We start from the raw sequence: 23546 nt of genomic DNA, 5'->3' as shown, positions 1-23546 counted from the left end.
CTTTCCTATTAGCGCATTCCTGTTTTTTGTTAAGGCAGGAAAGGCGGGCTCACCTTTGATGCTTTGTGCTTAGCACAGTGCCTGGAGCTTGAGGACTGGCCAACAGACCGAATGAGCCTGGGCAGATCTCTTAGCTTCTCTCAGCCTCAGTTTCCTTGTGTGGCAATTGAAGGGCTTGGACTAGAGGGCCTTGAAGATCTCTGCTCAGTCTTATTCTCTGATCTTCAGAATCTCATTTTATTCCTTCTATGTAATCTCACTTGGTGACTTCAGCTACTTCCATGGTTTTAATGACCTCGATGCAGTCTGTCTATCTGTCTCTGTCTACTTCTTCTTTCTCCTGAATTTTGGTTGTGCTTTTCTACCTGCCCTTTGTACTTTTCAAATTGGATGTCCTGTAGGTAGCTCAGTATGTCCAAAATGGAACTCATCTTTTCCACTAAAATCCACCCATCTTCCAATCACCTCTACTTATTTCAATTGAGGACACCATCATCTTTCCGGTCACCCAAGTCTGCAAGCTTGGTATTATACTTGTCTCCTCACTCATCATAGCCAGACCACTTGTCAAGCCTTCATGTTTCCACCCCAAAACATTTCTTCTCCTCACCCCCTTCCATTGCATGGCTACACCCTTGTTCAGGCCTTCATTGCCTAGTGTCTGGACTGTTGCCGTAAACTCCTTTTCCAGGTTTCTCTGTCTCAAATTTCTCCCCTCTCCAGTCCATTCTCTCCTCAGCTTCCATAAAGAGTTTCCTAAAGTACAACTCTGACCAGATTACTTCTCTACTCAGGAAACTCCAGTGGCTCTCTGCTGCCTGTACAATCGAATCCAAATTGTATCTGACTTAGTAAGCTCTTCACCTGCTGGCCCTACCCTCTCTTTGCTCCATGTTACCTGTTGATGTGCTTCACATGCTCTGCAGTCTAGCCAGGCTGGCCCTGGTACAGTTCTTCTTACACCACACTCCATCTCCCATGTCCAGGCCTTTGCACTGCTGTCCCCTGTCAATGGAACACAATTCCTCCTTCCCTCACTCTTCTTAGAATCCGTCGTTTCCTTAAATATTCAGCTTAAACATGAAGCCTGTCAGGGGCAGCTAGGTGGCACAGTGGATAGAACATGGGCCCTGAAGTCAGGAGGATCTGAGTTCAAATCCAGCCTCAGACCAAACACTTAACACTTACTAGCTGTATGACTCTGGGCAAGTCATAACCCCAGTTGCCTAAAAAAAAAGAAAAGAAAAGAAAAGAAAAGTATTAAAACATGAAGCCTGTCCTGGCGCTCCTCCCCAGCCCTATGGCCTCTTTCTACCTCTCCATTACTTTGTATTTATTTTGTGCATATTTATAGGTATATTCTGCTTCCTCTTGCAGGATATAAGACTATTGAGGCCTGGGCCTGTTTTAATTTTTTGTCTCTGTATCCCCAGTACCTAGCACAGTGCATCACCCATAGCAGATGTTTCAGAAATGTTTATTGGTTGATTCATGGATTGATTATTAGATTTAGCCCAAAACTTTGGAGGCTCTTGAATAACCTTCAGTGCTTTTTCACTTGATCCCTGTCCCACAATAGCAGGTGAGTAGCTTTTCATCCCAGTTGGCTCCTGAGTGGATACACATGGATGGGTTGGATGTGGACCCTTCCATTGACATTTCCAAATGTGTTTTCTCTCTTCTGAAGCAGATAACTTTCTTGGCCCATCCCTTATTTATTTTCCTTGCATAAAGTTGTAGACTGTCTTCCTGCTGCTTGTAACTCTTCATTTGTAGACATAACTAACTATAGAAACAGGTCTTTTAATGATTCCTGATGTGCTGCTTTTAAATGGTAGTGATTTTAGCATAAGAAATAATGAAGATAAACCTATTAATAACAGATTGCCAAGAGATTGATAGGGCTTTTAAAGGGCTGTGTTTATTTAGTGAATTTCAAGGGTCAAGTAGCTCACAAAGTAGATTTCCCTTGTGCACTCAGTACCCAGAGAAGGTGGGACCACAGAGTTTTTACATTTCCATTCCAGCAGTTTAAAAAAAATATTGCTAATGTTATATCAGAAAATGCGCGATTTTTAAGTGGTTTGCCTACTGCATTTACAATTGTGATATTTAAAAAAAAATTAAATCCTGGGTCTTACCTTTTTCTCCCTATGGCAATATATTTCTAATTTTAAAATGGAAATCAAAAGGTAATATGCTTTGGTGTATAAGACTGTATGTTAACAGCCATTTCTCTAGGAATATCCATTCTACAGAGTGCAGCATTCGCTTGCCTTCAGTGTAGAAAATTATATGCTTTCTGGTGAACCTTTAGTTGAAATAGAATCAAAACTGGTAATGGCTAGGGCTATCTTGTGAGACTTCAAATTCAAGCTAGTTTTTTTTTTTTTAAGTAATATGTTGAATCCTAATTTTACAGAACTATTAATCACAGAAAAGAGCTTTATATGTAATGTGATTTTTTTAAATCTTGAATTTATTGCCTTCCTTAGTGTCTAACTTCCTAGGCATCACATAGCTCAAAACTTGTGTGTTCGTATTATACAATTTAAACTAGATATATAGATAACAGGCAGTGCAGTTGCACATAAAATGCAGAATAACTGACAATCAAAAATCATTTCTAACTCACATGATTTTTTTGGGGTAGCAGATTACCTAGTTCTAGTGATTAGGATTTTGCTTAAATGAAAGCTAAAATTAGTATGATTTCCCAGAACACACAAAAACTAACAGGTAAAGGCTACTCAGAGGTGTGCTGGGTGGCAAGAGAAAGCCAACCTGGGTTGAAATATTTGCCGCTGATAAATGAGTCGCCTCAGATTTTTTTTTATCCTGGAATGCCAGTGGAAAAGAGAGAGGCCGTCAGCTTAGTAATGGAACACTTAAAACGTCATTAACACAGTTGATTGGGAAGGAACGTGAATCCTTTAACCAAATTGAGAGGTATGAAATTATTTTCATTTCACTCCTACTGGATTCCTTCCTTGTGCAAATAATGTGAAAGCTGTTCATGTAATATCTGAGAGTTATGGTGACTTTGTGTTCTCTTTCTGGGACTCCTTTTTGTACCCTAATAATTTATGGGTTTTTATAAATTTGGAAGGACTTTGTACTTTGAGATTCTTTAGTCTAAATAGTAAAATAATGTTTAAGATCTTAGACATATCCCAGGGCTGAAATATGGCTTAAAATTTGTATAAAAATATTATTATCCAGTTATGAGTAGCCACATTCTATAACATATTGGATAAATTATTTTATTAGAATATCAGGATGAGGGATATAGGCTCGACCAACTGGACTGCTGGGATCAGGGGGATAGTGTATTTTGGAGGAATAAACTTCTGGTTAACTCAGGGTTAACCAGAAAAATCCTTTCACTTTCTAACCTCATTGAAAGTCTTTCACAAGAAATTAAGCACAACATACTGAACATAATCGAATCTTCCCATGGGAATCTTGCAATGCCTTAGGGTCACAATTATGAATATCAAGTCTCATTTTTCAGGGCTTTAGTTGTGGAAGGGATGGCAGATTAGCCTAAATCTGTAGTGACTACATAAAATATAATGTGTGTATTTGTACTAAATCTCTGCTACCATTTGTTTGCTTGTCATTAGCCCTCTTTTTGTGAGTAGAGTGCAGAGTAATTCTGGTTATTTGAGAGAGCCAAGTAATTTGGCTACAGTTAGTTGAAGTCTTAGTGCAAATTGATATCATTGAGATTTTGTTGGCTGTTCCTTCTATTTCTGTGCTGTCACTTTTGACTCTAGTTTGATTAGAAGTAGAAGACATTGGATGTTGTAGGCTAACACATATTTTATTTATTTTGGATGCCAAATTCACTGGGCAGGGTAATTTGTTCTCCTCTGGCTTTGCTCTTAATAAAGTTTTTTTCTACCTTTAAAAATTTGGTTATCATAAATTAGTATCTTTTATTTTATTGCTTCCAAAATGCATTGTTCCAGAGTAGCCATTCTAAAATATTACTTATTTATATATCAGGTTGCTTGATGAAGAAGATACTCAGATACATGTGTGATCTTATCAATTCTGGAATTTCCTTCAGTGATGCCCTCCCAACTCATTGTACCCTCTTATCCTATGAGGCTTTTGGCCATGCCCTCCCTGAAGTGTGCCAGAGAGGGTCCACCCGAAATGCTGATGTCCTTCCTTGCTTTCCACCAGCATGCCAGAGGCCTTCCTCCTGTTGTCTTAATATCACAGGGGTACCAGTGGGACAGTCTGATTGTCTGCCCATCATCTTTTGCTCTTACCAGGTAACCAGCCCATTTTTTCTTTCTGTCATACAATTCTTTGATGACCTTTTATTCTTCAGACTTTCTTGTTAGCTATTTGTCTTAGTTTGCTCACACCCACCATACACCTTTTCTGTCTAAGGGATATTCATTTTTAGTTCTTCAGAGGCACTCTTGTTCCAGGTCTCACTGCCAAGCAGCAGTGAAATACCAGTGAAATACTTATATTGAAATGTTAGGCCTTTGCTGTTCTGGGAGAGTTGGGTTCAGTAAAAGTACTTTGTAATGTTCTGAAAGCAATCCAGGCCACTCTTTTCCTCTGTTTCAACTCTGGACTTAGCTCATTATTCATCTATACTTCCTGTCCCAGAAATCAGCATAATGTCATCCACAAACAGGAGCAGCCACAGGAAATCCCTCTTCAACCTAGACTCTGCTGGACCTCCTCCAGTACAATGGTGACTATTTTTGGTGAGCGTACAGCTTCTTTTATTTTCTCTCTCCCTCCTGATGTTTATTATCAGAGTGTCATTGAACAGGGTTATTTCTGTTGTTACATCCTACATGGAACCCTAAGTGATCTTGATATACAGATGGGAAATAGCTTGTTGTAAAAGAGTCTATAAGACACGTCTTGTTCCACCAAGTCAAATGCTTTTTTTATAATTGAATAAACAATAAGTACTGTGGGATCTTTCAGCTGATTGTGAGATGGTAGTAACATAGTCCATTGTTGGATATTGTTTGTAAAAGGCTTTTTGTTCCATACTAATACTAATGCCATACAATTCTTGTTCCATACTAATGGTAATTGAAGAAGCCTTCAGATAGTAGATAGATGACAACATAAAGATTTTGCGTGTATGGGAGAGTCAAGTGATAGGTCGTTAGTTGGTGATGTTCTGTCAGTTACCTATCAGGTATATTAATAAGGTTTGACAGTTTTTCCCAACCCCTTTGATATCTTCCCCTGAGTAGAGACCTTCTCTGTTGATCCTTCAGTCTTCTCACATTTGTCCTGCCCTCAGAATGGGTTTCTTCTGTATATACTTGATCTAATATGATTGATTTCTCATGTTTGTTTTTGCCTCTCCTATAATCATCTCAGAGGCTTGAGGGTCCAGATGTTATGGTTCCAGTCTTTGATGGAAAAAAAAAAGTTTGTTGAAATGGTTCTTGTACATCTTTCATATTTTTTTTTGTTTCAGTCTTTCCGTTTTTATTTTTGAATGTGCTTAGGAAGACTTTGCTTAGTGTAGGGTAAGTTAATAAGCTTTCTTTAACCCAGCTTTATTGTCCACTGTTCTATTATCATTAGAATGTAAGCTCTTTGAGGGCACACTCGGTGCTTAGCACACTACCTGGTACATAGTAGGTGCTTCAGAAATGCTTGTTGATTGATAATCCATCCAGCTGCATAACCTGGGTCTAGACTTTTGATGTTCTTTACCTACTTAGTCTTTATTTCCCATGTGGATAGTTAGACTAAACTGGTTTGAATACTTAGAGTGCTCCTATATGAACATAAGCCATGGTTAATTATATCCCATAGTGACACACGCTTAAAAAGTGAGCTCTTGGAGGGGGCCCCTTTGGGGAAAAAAAAAAAAGATTGACCTCTACTCCTTTCTTAAGTATGCAGTACTACAACTTTGGCCATCTGTGAAAAGTGAAATGATGGCTTTATTTAGTTTTCAGAGTGGCTTGAATATTTTTCGAATGCAAACAGTTGTATTAGTACTGACGTGCTACATAAAACCCAGTCATGCCCTCTGTGCTTTTGCCCTCTTTGTCAGGTTTAAAATGAAGGAAACAAACCAAATGCGTTTACTGCTTGGCTGAATCTTTTCCCTTTTGTGTCCATAAACTCAGCAGGCAATGATTTTGCCTTAAAAAATGTCAGAACTAACACCTGGGTTTACATGAGTACTTGATAAATATTATTGCATACGAATAACATTTGATGTGACCCACTGAAGACCCAAGTTGCATTTTTCATAAGAGGTGACACATATTTTACTCAAATACTTCTAGTACTTTGCGGTAGATAACCAGGTTGGTTTGATAGCTCACTCATCTTCAGTAGAATTACATATTATTTGTAAGATGAACAGTGATCCATATTGCTACATACTAGGTATAGAGAATCATTTTGAGCCTTCTTAACACTGTTAGTATTGTTTTAGACCAGTGGTATCAAGCAGGCTGCCCACTGGTAGCCATATGCCACCCATAATACTCCTGAGTGTAGCCTGAAGCAGATTAAAATATAATTGGGAAATATTTAACAAAATAGAATAAAATGCAGTAAAACATAGATAATATTAATATGTGGTTTTCTGGGCCAGTGTTCTTGCAGGGATCCTTCTGGATAGTTTAGTAGCCTCTGTTTCTATTGAAGTTTGGCACTACTACTTTAAAGGACTTGGTTACTACTGTTGTGGGCCATTTTCCTCTCTAATTCAGGAGAGGGAGAGGGGAAAGTAGGGGGGAAAGGGCAATTTTTTTTATATATAAAATTTAAAAGTTCTTACATAAACAAAAGCAATTCAGTTAAATAGTAGAAGGGAAACAGGTTACCTGGGGAAAAAAATCATCTCAGCAAGTTTCTATGTGAAGGATTTCTTTTTCCTTTTAATCCATTGGCATGAGATGGGAAGAAGAGTTTGGTTAGGGTAAGGGTAGCAAAAAGAAAAAGAAAAGAAGGAAAAGAGAGCATCTTCTTTTAAAAATGTGCAGAAGAAATCAGGCAGAGGGTCAGAAAGAATCACAGAGAACTAGGACAGCTTTGAAAACTACAGCTTGGATTTAGGATGTTGTGGAGATCCATGTTTTCACATAGTCTGCTTTTTCTGTTCAACCATATATGGAAATGCCCATTTTATTAGGTGTTAAGTTCAGAATAAAATAACAATTTAAAAAGTTTTTAAATATACCATCAGTTTTACTATTACATTATAAACTTTGAATTAAATGATAAGAAGCTTTGACTGATGGGAAAAGTCTACTTATTATTATTAAATCGGAGGACTGTTTAATAGTGGTAAACTGCTAAGAGCATTGGATTTGAGGTAAAAGTACCTGGCTTCCAGTCTTGAGCTCTGCTACTTATAACCTGAGTGACTTTTGGAAAATCATTTAATCTCTTTGGGTCTCAGTTTTCTCACCTGCAGTATGAAGGTATCGGACACCAAAGTTCCTTCCAACTCTAAATCTGTGACCCTATCAAATTTCTTTTTCAGAAGAATTTGTGGATCAGTATAATTTGATCAGTAGAGTGATCATAATTTTTTTTTGATCTTTAAACTGGCGGGAACCTAATTCACTCCCTCTATGAAGGCAGATTAAGGAGTGTTCCAGTTTCACAGATTGAGCAGCTACGTGGTGTAGTGGATAGAGTGCCGGGACTGGTGTCAGGAAAGCTTATCTTTTCAATTTCAAATCTTGTCTCAAACACTTACTAGCTTTGTGACCCTGGGCAAGTCACTTAACCCTGTTTGCCTCAGTTTCATCATCTGTGAAATGAGCTGGAGAAGGAAATGGTAAACCTCTCCAGTATCATTGCCAAGAAAACCCCAAAGGGGGTCATGAAGAGTTGGACATGACTGAACAACAACAGATAAAGGAACTGAGGCCCAGAAGGGTTGATGATTTTTCTCCCTATCCACTTAGCAAATTAGAGTCAAAAAGCAAAATTTACTGACTCTTGTAAAACACTTTGAGATAGTCTGAACAAAAGGGACATAGTACTTTTTTTTCTCTCCCTTTGTGTTCAGTACCCTTCATCCAAAATTGAAAACTTTTGTATTCGAATTTATGTGAAGGTAATTGTATAAGTTCATTCACAGATGTTTATCATAGATTTTTGCAAGCAGATGGTGCTTGAATATAGATAAAGTTTAGATAGAAAGAGGCCTAACTTACCTTAGTTGAAGGGTAAGAACAGTTGTATTCTGGTTAATTTTTAACAATTGGCTTTCTGGGAAAAAGTGTTCTCACAACACACTTTTAAATTTAATCTGTGTTATTAACATTTTCTCCCATCACTTTCTTTGGCCTAGACAATCAACAAAACAATAACTCAAGGTCTTGATTTGTAGTGTTTGCCACTTGCTGTGGTCTAAATGTCACAATCACCTCCCGTGAGCCAGTTTGAGCTGGCTCCAGCATACCTCAGGATCAAACATAGAAGTAAATACATTGTATCATGAATTAAAGCGAAGTGCTCTGAGAAGGCCAAGGTGGAGGTGGAGTGCATGGGGAGTCACTGACTGGAAATGAGTCAGTGAAGGAACCAGTCCTCATTAAGCTCTTACTGTGTGGCAAGATGCCGCTAAGTGCTGGAGCTGCAGATCCAAAAGCAGGCCAGTACCCGCCTGCCCTGCAGATGCTTATGTGCTAATAGACACATAGCACATTTAGGAGTGTGGTAGCTAGGCAGAGGTTTTTGAGTCTGTGAAATTACCTGGATGATGAGTTTAGCCATAGGGAAGTAGCTTGACATACTCTTTTCTTACAAAGGCTATATTGATTTGATTGTAGTTCAGTAGGTAGAAATGGCAGGGGGCACTGGTGGAAAGTGAGGGAGGAAAGCTGAATGGACTTGTGGCAGGAGGCAGTGAACGGGAAGGAGAAGATTCTGGGCAGGGAGAACAGTATGAGCTCGGTCTCTGAGGGTGTTGATTGTCAGGTAGGCTTTTTTGGGTAGGGAATGGCGGGGTAGATTTGAGTCCGTTTTGGCCATGTCATTGCCTTTTTTAATATACAGAAAGTACTGACTTTATTTTAGGCAACACTGTAAAAAAAAACCAAAACAAACTGATTCAATTAATCTTATTGTATGTTTTCCTTTGTTAGTTGAGAGGAGATGCTATTTTGGTGGTCCCTTTTTAAGGTGATATCTTAAAAAATTGTCAGGCTTCTAAGAATTCGTGGAACTTAGTCTTGAAATAATTTAACTGTACTCTCTGCTTTATGTAGTGGTCTGCCCAGTTATCTGTATTGGACTAGAGGTAATTAGTTGAAACTGTGGGCTTGCCAAGAAGAGTAGGTGTTGGGAGAGAAGAGGACTGAGGACAGAGAGCTAGAAATCATTTCTATTAAAGGTATCATACATCTCAGCTGTTCTCAGTCCTGGTCCTGTGACACCCCAGGTTGTCTCCCCAGGTCTGAAGGTATGTCATACATCCGAAAGTGAATTTTGTCTAGTAAAATATGTGTTATATGATCTCCTTTTGAGGATTGCCTATGATATAATATTAAACAAAAGATAGTAGGATATTATGATCCCCAAAAGGCAAAGAGTTCCTTGATGTGGTGGTATGCTTTTGTTACTTTCTAATTGAGTGGATTTTTTTCTCTTTCCAGCATTTTTATTGTTCATCTTTTCTCCAGCTTTACCTTTAAGAATATTTTGTTGGTATGTCTATTACTTCTTAATCAACACCTTCCTTCCCCCTTGTATACCCCAATAGTCCTTTGACACATGGATAGAATACTTTCTCCAAATCTTGAATCCTGCCTCAGGCATTTACCGTCTTACTGGTTGTGTGACCCCTCGCAAATTGCTTAACCTCTCTGGGCCTCAGTTTGCCCATCATTAAATATGGGGATAATAGCACCTACTCACTGGATTTTGTGAGGATAAAATGAAATAATATTTGTAAAGTGCTTTTCAAAGCTTAAAGTGCCATATATGTGTAAGCTATTATTATTATTTTCTTAATATCCTTCCTTAAGAGTATTTTAAAACAAAACTGTTTAACAAAGTGATTATGGGTGACAGAACTTGTAGCATTTTACTCTTATGGTTTATCATTTTTTAGCAGAGAGAGGAACCTCTCTCTGGAGGTTCTCTGAAACTCTGTGGAAGTTCTCGCTGGAACTATTCCAGTGATCCCTTCTGGACTTTGATTCTAATGTGACTTTGGAAATCATATTGGTCTCTTCATGGTGCTGCTCTGAGGAGTACTCCTGGAGGGAGGAAGGAAGCTTCTAGAATCTCCTTTTGTTACAAGTCGAGTAGCTTTGTTATGGAAGGTGCATGGTTGACAGTGAATTTTAAGGGTAAAAGAGATCTGTATGGAGTGGGGACAAAGGAGGAACATGATTAGGAAGTTTCTCTGAAAGAAACTCTTCCTTTGATAGAGACATGTACGTGCTCACAGGTTGCACGATGAGCTAGCCCTTCTTTGGTGACGGTGTTGTTTGGGCTTCAGAAATGGACATAACAATGTGACAGTGTGTGTTTGACAGTGTGTGTTCTCTGTGTTATTAGGAAGACATGAATCTAAATGAAGAACGAAAAGCTCCCCTCCGAGATAAAGATTTCGGCACGAAGCATGAGATGGTCGTCCAGTACATCTCCGCCACTTCCAAGTCGGTGAGTAGCCACAGCAACGGGTGAGCGTGGCCTTCTTTGCTTTGCCCTTATGTGTAAATCTTCAGATTTCTTCATCCACTCACCCTGCTTGGCTATGTGAAAAGGAAAAAGCCCACCACATTTTGTTTATATTATGTCCTTAAAAATGCTCTCAACTGTGGATATTAAATTTATTAGAATTTATTATGTATCTCACAACTACCCAGTAATCTAAAGGGTGATATTTTTAAAAAATTAAAAACCAGTAAGACTGAAATACACTGCTTTGGGAGTAGTTAAGAGAGTTTTGGAGTAGAGTTGGTATGGTCTTATCCACGTAAGACTGGAGGTTTTAAGTAAAGTGTCATGAAAAGCACAAATGTCTTCCTTATTTATTAAAAATAATTCCATATTTGGGGAAAAGATCAATGCTCTAGATTATAGGGTAGTACAATGGTCCCCAACCTGTGGGTAGCAGAGCCCTCTCAGGGTTTGAAGTTAGTTATTACAAAGGGTCTACAAAATGGTATGCGTGCTAAGCACTGTCATTTGGATCTTTCTGTATCTCCAGCAAATTAGAGAGCCAATCAGAGCCAAAGCCTATCAGCCCTCCTCCACAATAAATGTAACGTCATCTTCTTCTGTCCCCTCATACTGCAGCTACTCTGGCCCAGTCTCTAGACTTTTGCAGTAACCTCCTCATTGATCTGACTGATTTCTGGTCTTTCCCCTTTCATGTTCAGCCTTCACATAATGGCCAAATGGAGCTTCTTAAAACACAGGTCTACCCATGTACCTTTCCTACTGAAGGCCCTTCAGTGGCTCCCTGTTGTCTCGAAGTTAAAATCCAAACTCCTATGTTTAGCATTTAAAGCCCTTCATAATCTGGCTCCAGACTGGCCTACCTTTTTCGGATTGATTTACATTTTAATCCTTTTGATGTACTCTGTGTTACAGCCAAAGTGACTTGCTGGATCTGCCCCCCCCCCCCATAACAGTCCATTGCTCACTTCTGTACCCTTTGCACAGAAATCCAGTGCCTAGAATGTACTCTCTGCTTAGTACCAGCATTTGGAATTCTGAGTTTCCTTTCCTGTTTAGTTAAGTAAGGGGCCTTCTGTGTGAAGATCTCCCCGATTTCCCCAGTTCTTAGTGTTCCCCTCCACCCCCAAATTACTTGGTATATAGTTTGTGTTTACTTACCAATATGTACAGATATGATTTCCTTTAGAAGAGTGTCCCACTTGGGGGCAGAAAATCGTGGAGATTTTTGTTTTTGGATCCCCCAGTGCCTGGCACATAGTAGAAGCTGTATAAATGCTTCCCACCCCCAGTTTATTTGTTTATTTTTAGTTTTCAGCATTCACTTCCACAAGATTTTGAGTTCCCAATTTTCTCCCCATCACTTCCCTTCCCCCACCCCATGATGACGTTCATTCTGATTACCCCTTCTCTCAATCTGCTGTCCCTTCTATTACTCTCCCCTCATAATCCCCTCCCCGTCCTATTTTCCTGTAGGGTAAGATAGATTTCTATATCCCTTTGTGTGTGTATCTTATTTCCCAGTTGCATGTAAAAACAATTTCTGACGTTCATTTCTAAAACTTTGAGTTCCAAATTCTATCCCCTCCTCCCTCCCTACCCCGCCCTCATTGAGAAGGGAAGCAGTTCAACATAGGCTATACCGGTATAGTCATGCAAAACACTTCCATAATATTCATGTTGTAAAAGACTAACTATATTTCCCTCCCTCCCTCCTATCCTGGCCCCCATTTATTCTATTCTCTCCTTTGTCCCTGGCCCTCGTCAAAAGTGTTTGCTTCTGATTATCCTCTCCCCCAATATGCCCTCCCTTCTATCACCCCTCTCTCTCTTATCCCCTTCCCCCCTGATTTCCTGGAGGGTAAGATAGATTTCTATACCCAGTTGGGTGTATATGTTATTCCCTCCTTAACTAAATCCAGTGAGAGTAAAGTTAACTCATTCCCTCTCACCTCCCCCCTCTTCCCCTCCACAGTAAAAGCTTTTTCTTGCCTCTTTTATGTGAGATAATTTACCCCATTCTACCTCTCCCTTTGTCCTTCTCCCAGTGCATTCCCCTTTCACCTCTTAATTTTCTTTTTTAGATATCATCCCTTCATATTCAACTCACCCTGTTGCCTCTGTCTATATATATTCCCTCCAACTACCCTAATAATGAGAAAGGTCTCATGAGTTACAAATATCATCTTTCCATGTAGAAATGTAAACAGTTCAACTTTAATAAGTCCCTTATGATTTCCCTTTCTTGTTTACCTTTTCATTCTTTTGAATCTTGTATTTGAAAGTCAATTTGAAAGCTAAATAGTTAGCTCTTGCTTCTCAAGAAAGTATTAAATTCCTCTATGTCACTGAATATCAATATTTTCCCCTCATCGATTATACTCAGTTTTGCTGGGTTGGTGATTTTTGGTTTTAATCCTAGCTCCTTTGACCTCTAGAATATCATATTCCAAGCCCTCTGATCCCTTAATGTAGAAGCTGCTAAATCTTGTGTTATTCTGATTATGTTTCCACAATACTTGAGTTGTTTCTTTCTGGCTGCTTGCAATATTTTCTCCTTGACCTGGGAACTCTGGAATTTGGCTATAATATTCCTGGGAGTTTTCCTTTTGGGATCTCTTTCAGGAGGAGATTGGTGGATTCTTTCAATTTCTATTTTAACCCCTGGTTCTAGAATATCAGGGCAGTTTTCCTTGATAATTTCTTGAAAGATGATATCTGGGCTTTTTTTTTATCATGGCTCTCCGATAGTCCAATAATTTTTAAGTTATCTCTCCTGGAAGTATTTTCCAGGTCAGTTGTTTTTCTGGTGAGATATTTCACACTGTCTTTTTTTTTTTATTCTTTTGGTTTTGTTTTATAATTTTTTGGTTTTTTTCTTTGTTTTTTTTAAGTGAGGCAGTTGGGGTTAAGTGACTTGCCCGCAGTCACCCAGCCAGTGAGTGTTATGTGTCTGAGGCCGGATTTGAACTCAGGTCCTCCTGATTCCAGGGCTGATGCTCTATCCACTGAACCACCTAGCTGCCCCATAATTTCTTGATTTCTCATAGAGTCATTAACTTCCATTTGCTCCATTCTAAGTTTTAAGGAATTATTTTTCTCAGTGAGCTTTTGGACTTCCTTTTCCATTTGGCCAATTTTGCTTTTTAAGGCATTCTTCTCCTCTTTGACTTTTTGGACCTCTTTTGCTATTTGGTCTAGTCTGTATTTTTAGGTGTTATTTTTTTCAGTATTTTTTTTTGGTCTCCTTTAGCAAGCTGTTGACTCATTTTTCATGATTTTCTTGCATCACTCTCATTTTTCTTCCCAATTTTTCCTCTACTCTTACTTGCTTTTTAAAAAATTTTTATCATTATTATTTTTTTTTTTTATTTTTAGGCAGTTGGGGTTAAGTGACTTGCCCAGGGTCACACAGCTAATAAGTGTCAAGTGTTTTGTCTGAGGCCAGATTTGAACTCAGGTCTTCCTGGCTCCAGGGCCTGTGCTGTATCCACTGTGCCACCTAGGTACCCCTCCTACTTGCTTTTCAAAATCCTTTTAGAGCTCTTCCATGGCCTGACACCACTTCATATTTTTAGTAGAGGCTTTGGATGTAGGAGCTTTGACTTTGTTGTTGTCTTCTTCTAGTTGTGTGTTTTGAGTGTCTTTGTCACCAAAGTAAGATTCTGTAGTCTGAGTTTTTTTTTCCCTCTGTTTGGTCATGATCCCGGCCAATTACTTGAGTTGTAAATGCTTTGTTAAGGTAGGGGTCTACTTCCAGTGTGGAGAATGTATTGTCCCAAGCTTCAGGGGTTTTGTGCATTTGTTTTCAGAGATACTTCTAGGGACCTGTAAGTTTTCACTTCTTCCAAGGTGATATGATCTAAGGAGAGGTGTTTCCTCCTCTCCTGGCCTGTGCTCTGGTCTGTGAGTGACCACAAGCACTCTTTTCTGCCCTGGAAACGAGAGGAGGGTTCTGTCTGTACTGCTGCCACGAGCTCTGCTGTGCTAGTGCTCCTCCTTGCCCCAGGACTGCCACCCAGGACTGGGACCCAGATCCAAGCATGGGCAAAGCAAGAGAATCCTGCCTCAGAGCCAGCAAAGTGTTCCCTGCAATCCCCCTCTGATCAGCTGCTCGATCCCCCCACCATCTGTGGGCTGAGAACTCCAGAAGCAGCTGCTGCTGCTGTGGCTGCCACCCCAGAGCCACGCTAGGGCCAGGGCTGGACCGTGCTTATCTCTCATCCAGGTCTGACAGACCTTTCCCACTGACCTTCTAAGTTGTCTTTGGCGTTTGTGGTTTGAGAAGTCTGGAAACTGCCACAACTGCCCTTGATTCAGTCCCCTGAGGCCTTTTCTGGGTTTGCTGGAGCCCCATCTTTGCCTGTGGGGTCCACATTGAACTGCACTCCTCTCCCAGCCCAGTGGCACAACAGAGCTTTCCCCTTGACCATCCAGGTTGTTTTGGCCTGGAAATTTGTTTTACTCTAGCTTTTTGTGGGTTCTGCTGCTCTAGAATTTGTTTAGAGGCCTTTTTTTTTTTAACAAGTATTTGGAGGGCTGTGAGGGAGAGCTCAAGCCAGTTCCTGTTTTTACTCTGCCATCTTGGCTCCACCCCCAATATAGAAATGCTTTTTGAGCTGAATTTGTTATTAAAAAAAGCAAATGTATCTGCAGTAGAATGAGTAAATAAAGTGTTTCTCCCGTATGACCATTTGCTCAATGTATGGAATTGCTCTTGTGCTTTGAGTAGAATCATGGATTTAGGCCTAGAAGGGGCCAGAGCCACCCTTATTTTCTACTTGAGATTATATGACTTGTCAAAATGATCTGACATGTGGGAGTTAATAGAGCGGGGATTCAAACCCAAATCTCAGTCTTCTTTCCCCTGCCCTATGGTAGAAATCATTTAAAGATGTTACTAAATAATATAGTAGCTTTCGGTTATCATGTATTTTTTTCCCCACACAGTACAGCTATTATCTTCTGGGAGTTTAATATTAAAAAGGGTCTTTGGACTCACAGGTTGGGAATCATTGTATCCTGTCATTTACCTCAATTTTTATTAAGTGTTCACATTCTGGTGCATGAAATTCACAGCAGTTTGCTATGAGTCATTGGAGTTTGTTTCTTTACTTTTTCATATGTGATGCCAACCATGTAAATTACCTCATGCCAGTCATTGCATTGTTATTTGATTATACAGGAGAGCATTGAATAGTAGTTCTCATCAAGTGTATTTTTGTAAGATTCTAGAGATTTGAAATGGGCATTTCAAGTGACAGGAGTCATGATAAACTTGGAAACGAAATGTTTGACAATAGACACTGAGAGAGATTGGGATTTCTTTCTGTTCTTCTCTCCCCACCCTAAGCCATTACAACATTGGACTTCAAGTTAAATTTCTCCCAAGAAAATACATTTTCAATCTCACAATTTTTACATTTCTAGGGAAGGAGTATTTAATAAGTAAAGCTTATTGAGTAGAGCTGTAATGGCTTTTAGAGATTTTTGAGAAGGTGACTAGTGAAAAATCTAATTCTTTCTCTCTAAAAATACATCCTAAAATTATGATGTCAGTTCTGTGTGAGTGTAGTAATTCCAGTGGCAATGACAAATGAAGTGTTTCCTGAATTGCACTAGTGCATTAGTTCTATATTATACTTGAAGCAAGCTGAATCTGAATGTGGAACAATGTAAATCGAATGCATTGCAGCTGCCTGAGCAAAGCAGCAGCTCGCTTTTTAATTTGTTTTTGGTATCCAAGGGCAGAAATATGTTTCCAGTGATAAGTGAAATTTGCCATGAGCGTCGTTTTCAATAGAATTAGGTGATGCATAGGGTTTTACTTTGAAATTCTGATGAATCTCTTTTCATTTTTGCGTTCAAGTTATTGTTTACAGTAAAATGCTTTGGGAAATGCAGACTGTATATTCAGTGTTATTTCTTTAAATACCTAAAGGCAGAAACACTAGTAAACCTATGTAACTAAATCTGAGTGCAAAATACAGATAACAGTGCATGAATAATCATGTGGTGATTTAAAAAAGTAAGTAAGATTTTAAATGTCTCTCCATATTTGTTTATAAAAGTGGGACTGAGTGTGATGACCATAAGAAAACATTTTTTCTTCTTTAATCTATGGAATTTTTATTTAAATATCAGTTTGCTACTGATTTAAACTTTGATCTTCAGGGTTCTTCTTTTTTTCATTTTGTACGATTCACTTGAACAAGAAAATAAATTTCAGTTAGATTTATGTCATAGACTTATAGATACACAGCTGGAAGGGACCTTAGAAGTCATGTGGTCCAATCCCCCTTATTTACAGATGACTAAATTGAGGCCCAGAAGGGTTCATCCAGGGTCCTGTCGGCACTGAGCAGTAATCGGTGGAGACAGCGCTAGCCCAGCTGTTTTCACTCTAGCAGCCTAGCCCACTGCACTGTGATTACCATATTACAATTGGCTTAGTTTGTGTTAAAGACGAAAAAGAATGAAAAGAGGAAGTTCAAGCATTATTAAGCTCATAATCAGTTCTATAGCCAAGAAACACCAAAGCAGCCAATAGAAAATGTGTCCAGCCCATATTTATTGGGATCAGACCATGTATGTAGCACTTTTCTGTTATGAGGCCAAGATTTGAGGTATCATTTGCTAATATTTTGCTGGTTGATGAGCATATTTTAAAGCTTCCAGGCTTTGGCTAGACATTTTTGAATGCTGTCTTTTCTGTCATTAAAACAAAGGAAATTGCTTTGTAATCTCCTTATTTGAAGGTGATATTGAGGGAGAATATTGTGACAAACAACATCCATAATTTGTGATCTCTTACTGATGATGATTCCTGTGAGAAGTCCATCATTTTGTGACTGTACATGTGGCTGTTCTGCCTGGATGTCTAACCAAGATTTTCTTCCCTCTGGCTGTAATTTGGATTGTTAGAGAGAGAGAGAGAGGCTGAGGGTAGTGTGCTCTTTTTTAAAATAAGACCTGGGTATTTTGCACTGAAATATATATATATATTAAAGAAGCCCTTTATTAAATGTAGAGATATATTTGACACTTTTTCTATAAAAATTATAAAAATGCTTAAAACTGTTCTAGAGCTTTTAAAAGGCTGCATCATTTAAAAAAAAAAGTATAACCTTTTAGCCCATCATGTTTAAAAACGTGAAGGCAATTGCGAATCAGTTTTTTTTTTAAATAAATTGAATTTTTTTCTTAATTTGCAGTTAGTCACATTTTTGTTTCTCCAGAGCTCATTAATAAATGCCCACTGTTCTCTCCTTAGATTCCTGCATAATGACATTAAAGGAAAATGAAAGCAAATAGAGGCATGTCTTAGAAATCCATTTCTTAAATCAACTTCTTGTTGCTGTGCTGTGTGCTGTGTTAAAATGAGCCCTCGTTGAGGAGGAAAGCAGGGGAAGCCTGGCCAGACCGGCAGAGTCTGCAAATGGGGCTCCTGTGTAGTTCTCGTTTGCCCCTCCATTTCAGATCGGTTATTAAATGAGGTTTAAGATCTGTGGATGTTTGTAGAGGGTCATTTTGTCTCCAGTACAAGTGAGGAGGGGGGCGTTTCGGGATAAGAGCTCCTGCTTCAATGAAGACTGTTACGGCTGTTTGGAATGGAGCTCTGGCCTTGCCCCAGCTGCACTAACGGATGCAGATACTGTGGGCAAAGGGAATACACAATTGGCGGCTGTTTCTGAAGGCCGGGAATGAAAGATTTATTAGTGACTGCAATAGTGACATAGCTGTTAAAATGAGATTTATATCACCACAATAAACTTAAGGCAGCAGTGTTTTAGAAAAGGAAATTTGCATGCCTGATTTCTTACTTATGTTATGTAGGAAACCTTCTCCCCCACCCCAGACCTATCAAATGAAATCTCAAAGTTTTCAAAATCTCTGTCCTAATTAGATTATCCTGATATCACTTTCCTTCTGACTCAATTCATAGGAATTGAAAAAATAATATTGAGTAAAATATCCATTTCAAAAATATTTAAACCTGTATACATTTGCAGCAAGTTAACATATTTAATTTGTTGGAATTTATTTTTGAATTTTGAAGATGTACAACTTTTTTTTACCATTTCTTTAAGAGAAATGATAGAGCTTTTTTTTTTTTTTAAATTACCAACCAACTCACTTGATCTGATAGATTTTATATGAACTCAAATGGAATAGGATCACTTGGATTTTTCCCGAGTTGTTTTGTACAGTATGACTACTTATACTTGAAAGCATTTAAAATGCTGTATGGGGGGATTTTAGGTTTAGAAGACAGTCTCTTTGAATCTAGATCATGAAATCTTGAAGACTTTTGCCCCTGACCTAAAGTATGTGCTTTTAGATAAATATGCAGTTTTCTGGGTATTTTGGCTATCACTTTCTATCATGATATCAGCCTTTTGTTATACATTTTAAAATAGAGATTAAATGGTTAAAATGCTGTTAACTTATAAAGTTGGTATTTTTAACATCTACTTTAAAGAAAAATGAGGCTCAGATACCAGAGAGAGCAAGGTTGTATTTAAAAAAGGGGGGGAATAGGTATGTATGCATATAAGTGTGTATATGTATATATGTTTAATTTTATGTGTATATGTATCTTTGTACATATATGCACACATACATATACAGCATACACATATACATATGTATGTATATATATGTATATATGTTTATATATGTGTGTATACGTATGTGAAAATGAAAAGAAAAAAAAACCCTGCAATTTCTCAGTGTATGGAATTCCTTATGTAGAAACTCTGTGCCAAAGCACATTTGTGACTCCTCTGTAACTTATGTCACTAAGTTGCCATGTGGCTAAGGTCACAGGGTCAGGATGTGGCAGTTGCAGGATTTGAACTCATATATTACTGACTCCAAGGCCAATTCTCTATTCCATACTCCATGGCACCTCTTATGTATTCTTTGAGTATGTGCGCATAACATTTGTTTATATATAATTTTTATTCCCTTATTTCAATGCAAATTGATTTTGATTTGCTTCTGGTATCAGATATAAGAACATTACTCAGACTGTTTCTCTATAGTCCTGTCAGTGGCAAAACACCTGAATCAAGGGATGGCAGAACCATTCACTTTGCCTCTGCTAATGTACCCAGTTGATATGATGTATTTTAGCCAAAACCAATCATGTTACAATCTGGATGCATTATTTAAATGGAGGCCCGAATGACCAGTTCTGCCAGGCCTTAGTCCCCTTGATATGCTTTGTATCTCTTCTCATTGTTAGGGCTGTCTGACTTTACCATGTCAATGTTATGGTTGTGCTAAGTTAAAAAGGGTCCAATAGAACCTGTTTTCTCTCTTTCTCTCTCTCTTTCTTTTCCTTCCTTCCTTCCTTTTCCTTGCTTTCTTCCTTTCCTCTTTCCTCCCTTCTTTCCTTTTCCTTCCTTCTTTTTTCCTTCCTTCCTTTCTCTTCTTCCTTCCTGCTTTTCTCTTCTTTCTTCCTTCCTTTCTTCTTTCTTTCTTTCTTTCTTTCTTTCTTTCTTTCTTTCTTTCTTTCTTTCTTTCTTTCTTTCTTTCTTTCTTTCTTTCTTTCTTTTTCTTCCTTCCTTCCTTTTGTGAAATCATCATTTAAGTAAAATAACTTTCCATGGACCAATTTGTTTATAATATCAGGGTATCTTTTATTCATTCAAATAATTAAATGTTGACTGAATACTTAAAGTGGTCTTTCTGAGATTCCTAGACTCTTTTTGGAGATAGGTCAGTAGTGCTAATGCTCATATTTCACAAAAGGCATTAGATTATGCCTTTTCTTTGTACTTTGGAATTATGAAGTCTTCAAATCTGGAATTTCATTCTGCTAAGTATGAAACTTGATTTTTTAAAAAGTGGTAACTGCAAAAATATTTATCTCAAATTTAGTACCCATTGCCATCTTTTTAATATGAATTTGCCCATTTTCTTTCTGGTCTGGGCCAGGTTTAACTCAGGCCAGTCCCATGCTTTCAGGCTTGGGTTTGGAACACAATGAGACATTTGCAGGTGATAAAATATTTTACAAAGAGAAGCTCACTTAACTATAAAAAGTATTAATAAGGATACAACATTGATTTTGGTGAATAAGGCTCTCTCCTGCCCCCACACTTGCCACAGTGGCTATGCTGGATATAAAAGACATCCCATAAGGTAGTGGAATTTCTGTTGAACATCACGGCTGCTAACTCCCCATCCGCTGGGCTTTTCATCCCTCACAAGGAGGTAATGCCAGTGTCTTGAGCCTTAGTCTCATGAACCAACCAAATCCTGAGGATGGCCTCCTAGCTCTCTTAAAGGGAAACAAGCCTAGTATCTATAAAATAAATGCCATTCCTACCAGCTCCTACCCCTTGGTGACAAGGACCCCCAAATCTTCTAAATGGCTGGAAGACCATTACTGAGCAGCTGACTTTGGGGATGTGAGAAGCATGGCATAGGCAGCTCTGAAGAAGCTGCTCAGTTCGAGTAAAGTCCTCTGAAAGAGTGCAGTTCCTGCATTGGGGGTGGTATCAGGGACTGTGTAGAGTGGGCTTCCCATCACAGAGCAGAAGTGGTGAATGGGAGGACACCCATGTGTCTGGTTATTCCAACCCCTCTGCCATTTTTGTGAATCCTCCAATTGAGCTGTTTGCTTCTAGTTGGATTTGTGGTAGAAAGTGCTAGTCATGGTTATCACTTAGCTTCCTTTTACAGAGTTAATGTCTGCTGAACTTGAACTGTGTCCCTAATCCCTATTCAAGGAAAAGGCCAGCTGAGGTTTTTGGAGTTACTTACTTCATCAGAATGAATGTGTGGGATGTTAAAGAGTGGGCTTGGATACCATTTTTGTTTGTCTTCATCCAATACATAGTAGTCTTTCATGACATATAAAATAATTACCTAGAAAACTGGAGTAGTGAAAGTGACATGTCTTTTTTTGTGGGTTTTACCTTTAAAAATGAGTGTTTCTTACAGTTTGATTTAAGTAAATATTTAAGATTTAAATCCAAAGGCTACTTCTTAAATTACTTACTGGAATTGCAAAAGCAGCATTAATGTTTAAAAAATGAACATCTCAATATTAACTGTATGCTTGTCATAATAAAAAGAAAAAATTCTGTCTCTAAAATTATTCTGTTCCTTAGTATTCACTCGGATTATAACTATGAATTTTAAAAATAATTTAATGCTCACCTTTACTTTCATGTCTTTTATTACTTTACATTAGAATTATGAACCCTCATAGAGTAATCTTTTAAAACTATTTGGTCTAAAGTAATACCAATCTCTTATTTGTCTGGATGTTCTAAGTTGGTAATCTCAAAACATCTTGCTTTTTTTTTTAAGATGGTGATAGTGTTGTTACGTTTCCATTTCTAATCAGATATTATTTCTAAACTATATAACCAGTAGAACTAGGTATTTATGAATTTACTAAACACTTAACTAATTTTGTGAAAAGCTTCTGGTTGCTAATATTGTTGCTATTTGTTTTTTTTCTTACACCATAATCACTCTGTGTTGACAACTGTATGCAGATAGTTGGAAGTAAAGTTATGGTGAGTACAAATAATATATTGTTCTCCCCCCTCCCCTGCCCCAGAATTACATTTGTATTTTTCGAGAATTGAGCATATAAAAAGTGTGCGTGTGCGTGTGTGTGTGTATGTGTGTGTGTGTGTACGTGTGTGTGTGTGCGTGTGTGTGTGTGTGCGTGTGTGTGTGTGCGTGTGCGTGTGTGTGTGTGTGCGTGTGTGTGTGTGTGTGTGTGCGTGTGTGCGTGTGTGTGTGTGTGCGTGTGTGTGTGCGTGTGTGTGCGCGTGTGCGCGTGTGTGTGCGTGTGTGTGCGCGTGTGTGTGTGTGTGCGTGTGTGTGTGCGTGCGTGTGTGTGTGTGCGCGTGTGTGTGTGTGCGTGTGTGTGTGTGTGCGTGTGTGTGTGTGTGTGTGTGTGTGTGTGTGTGTACATATAGTTGATTATAGTGCTTGATTTGCTTAGTTCTTTTCTTTTTTTTTTTTTGCTTGTTTCTCACCAAAGTAATGAAAGAAACATTGAGAGGAAATGTTTTTCCATGTGCAATTCTGAATCTCATTAAACTCTTTATTATTTAAATACTTTAAAAAATAGAATAGGATTCTGTTGTCCTGGTTTTAACCAAGTTGAATTGACGTTTTCAAAGAGAAGCAGAACCTTGTCAGTCCTGTGGATCCCCCTGACAATGTGCTTCAGCTCTTCCTGGTGTTCCATTGGTGCTCATAGACACACCTTACTCAGGAACTCTGCTTGTGGGGGTGAGGTTGGGGGAGTTGCCTTTTGATTTATTCACTGTGCTTAGCTGAGTTCTATTGCATAGTTAGAATTAGGGTAGACAAGCTACTCCAAGACTCTGATTCTCTTCCTGGCTATGGCATTAATTACCTTTGTGACTCTGTACAAGTCACATCTATTCTCTGGCTCAATTTTCTCATTTATGAAATGAAAGGTCAACAGTATAAGGTCAGAATATTGCTGTGGGGTGGGAAATGATGAATTGGTGGATTTAGAAAAACAGGTCAGACTTGGACTTATGAAGGAAGATGCTTTCCACCCTCAGAGAAACAGAGGGCAAACAAGTATAATATGCTGTTATACCAATGCATATAAATGTATATGTCTGTATGTGAGTATGATTATAGATATCTATTATATGTATATGTATCTAAGTGTATGTGTGTATGTATATATGCACACATATACATAGATACACATAAATGTATACATGCATACATACATACCTCTTCAAGCTTAATTGTTGCCTTCTTTGGAGGGGGAGGTAGGGGAAAAAAAGAACAAAGTAAAAAGTACGCAGCAGAGAACAAAATAAAATCTACAAGGAAATAAAGAAAAGATGGACAGCTCT

The 23546-nt window shown here is 38.5% G+C and overlaps 1 protein-coding gene across 3 annotated transcripts in view; it reads left to right on the top strand.

Annotated features, from left to right (window-relative positions):
• DIAPH2 (diaphanous related formin 2) overlaps positions 1–23546 on the top strand; it is an 817355-nt gene that overhangs the window by 61002 nt on the left and 732807 nt on the right. For 2 of the 3 annotated variants that reach the window (XM_078147949.1, XM_078147947.1), the window contains 2 exons: positions 10543–10647; positions 22188–22208. In XM_078147949.1, the coding sequence (XP_078004075.1) occupies positions 10543–10647; positions 22188–22208 (126 nt within the window). The remainder of the gene's footprint in view (positions 1–10542; positions 10648–22187; positions 22209–23546) is intronic. The other variant, XM_078147948.1, reaches the window with a different exon arrangement.

Source organism: Phascolarctos cinereus, unplaced genomic scaffold, assembly GCF_003287225.1.
Source record: "Phascolarctos cinereus isolate Bilbo 61053 unplaced genomic scaffold, phaCin_HiC Scaffold_8;HRSCAF=390, whole genome shotgun sequence".
Taxonomy (NCBI): domain Eukaryota; kingdom Metazoa; phylum Chordata; class Mammalia; order Diprotodontia; family Phascolarctidae; genus Phascolarctos; species Phascolarctos cinereus.
Note: the sequence above shows the minus strand (reverse complement) of the source record. Positions and strands in the feature narration are given on the sequence as shown.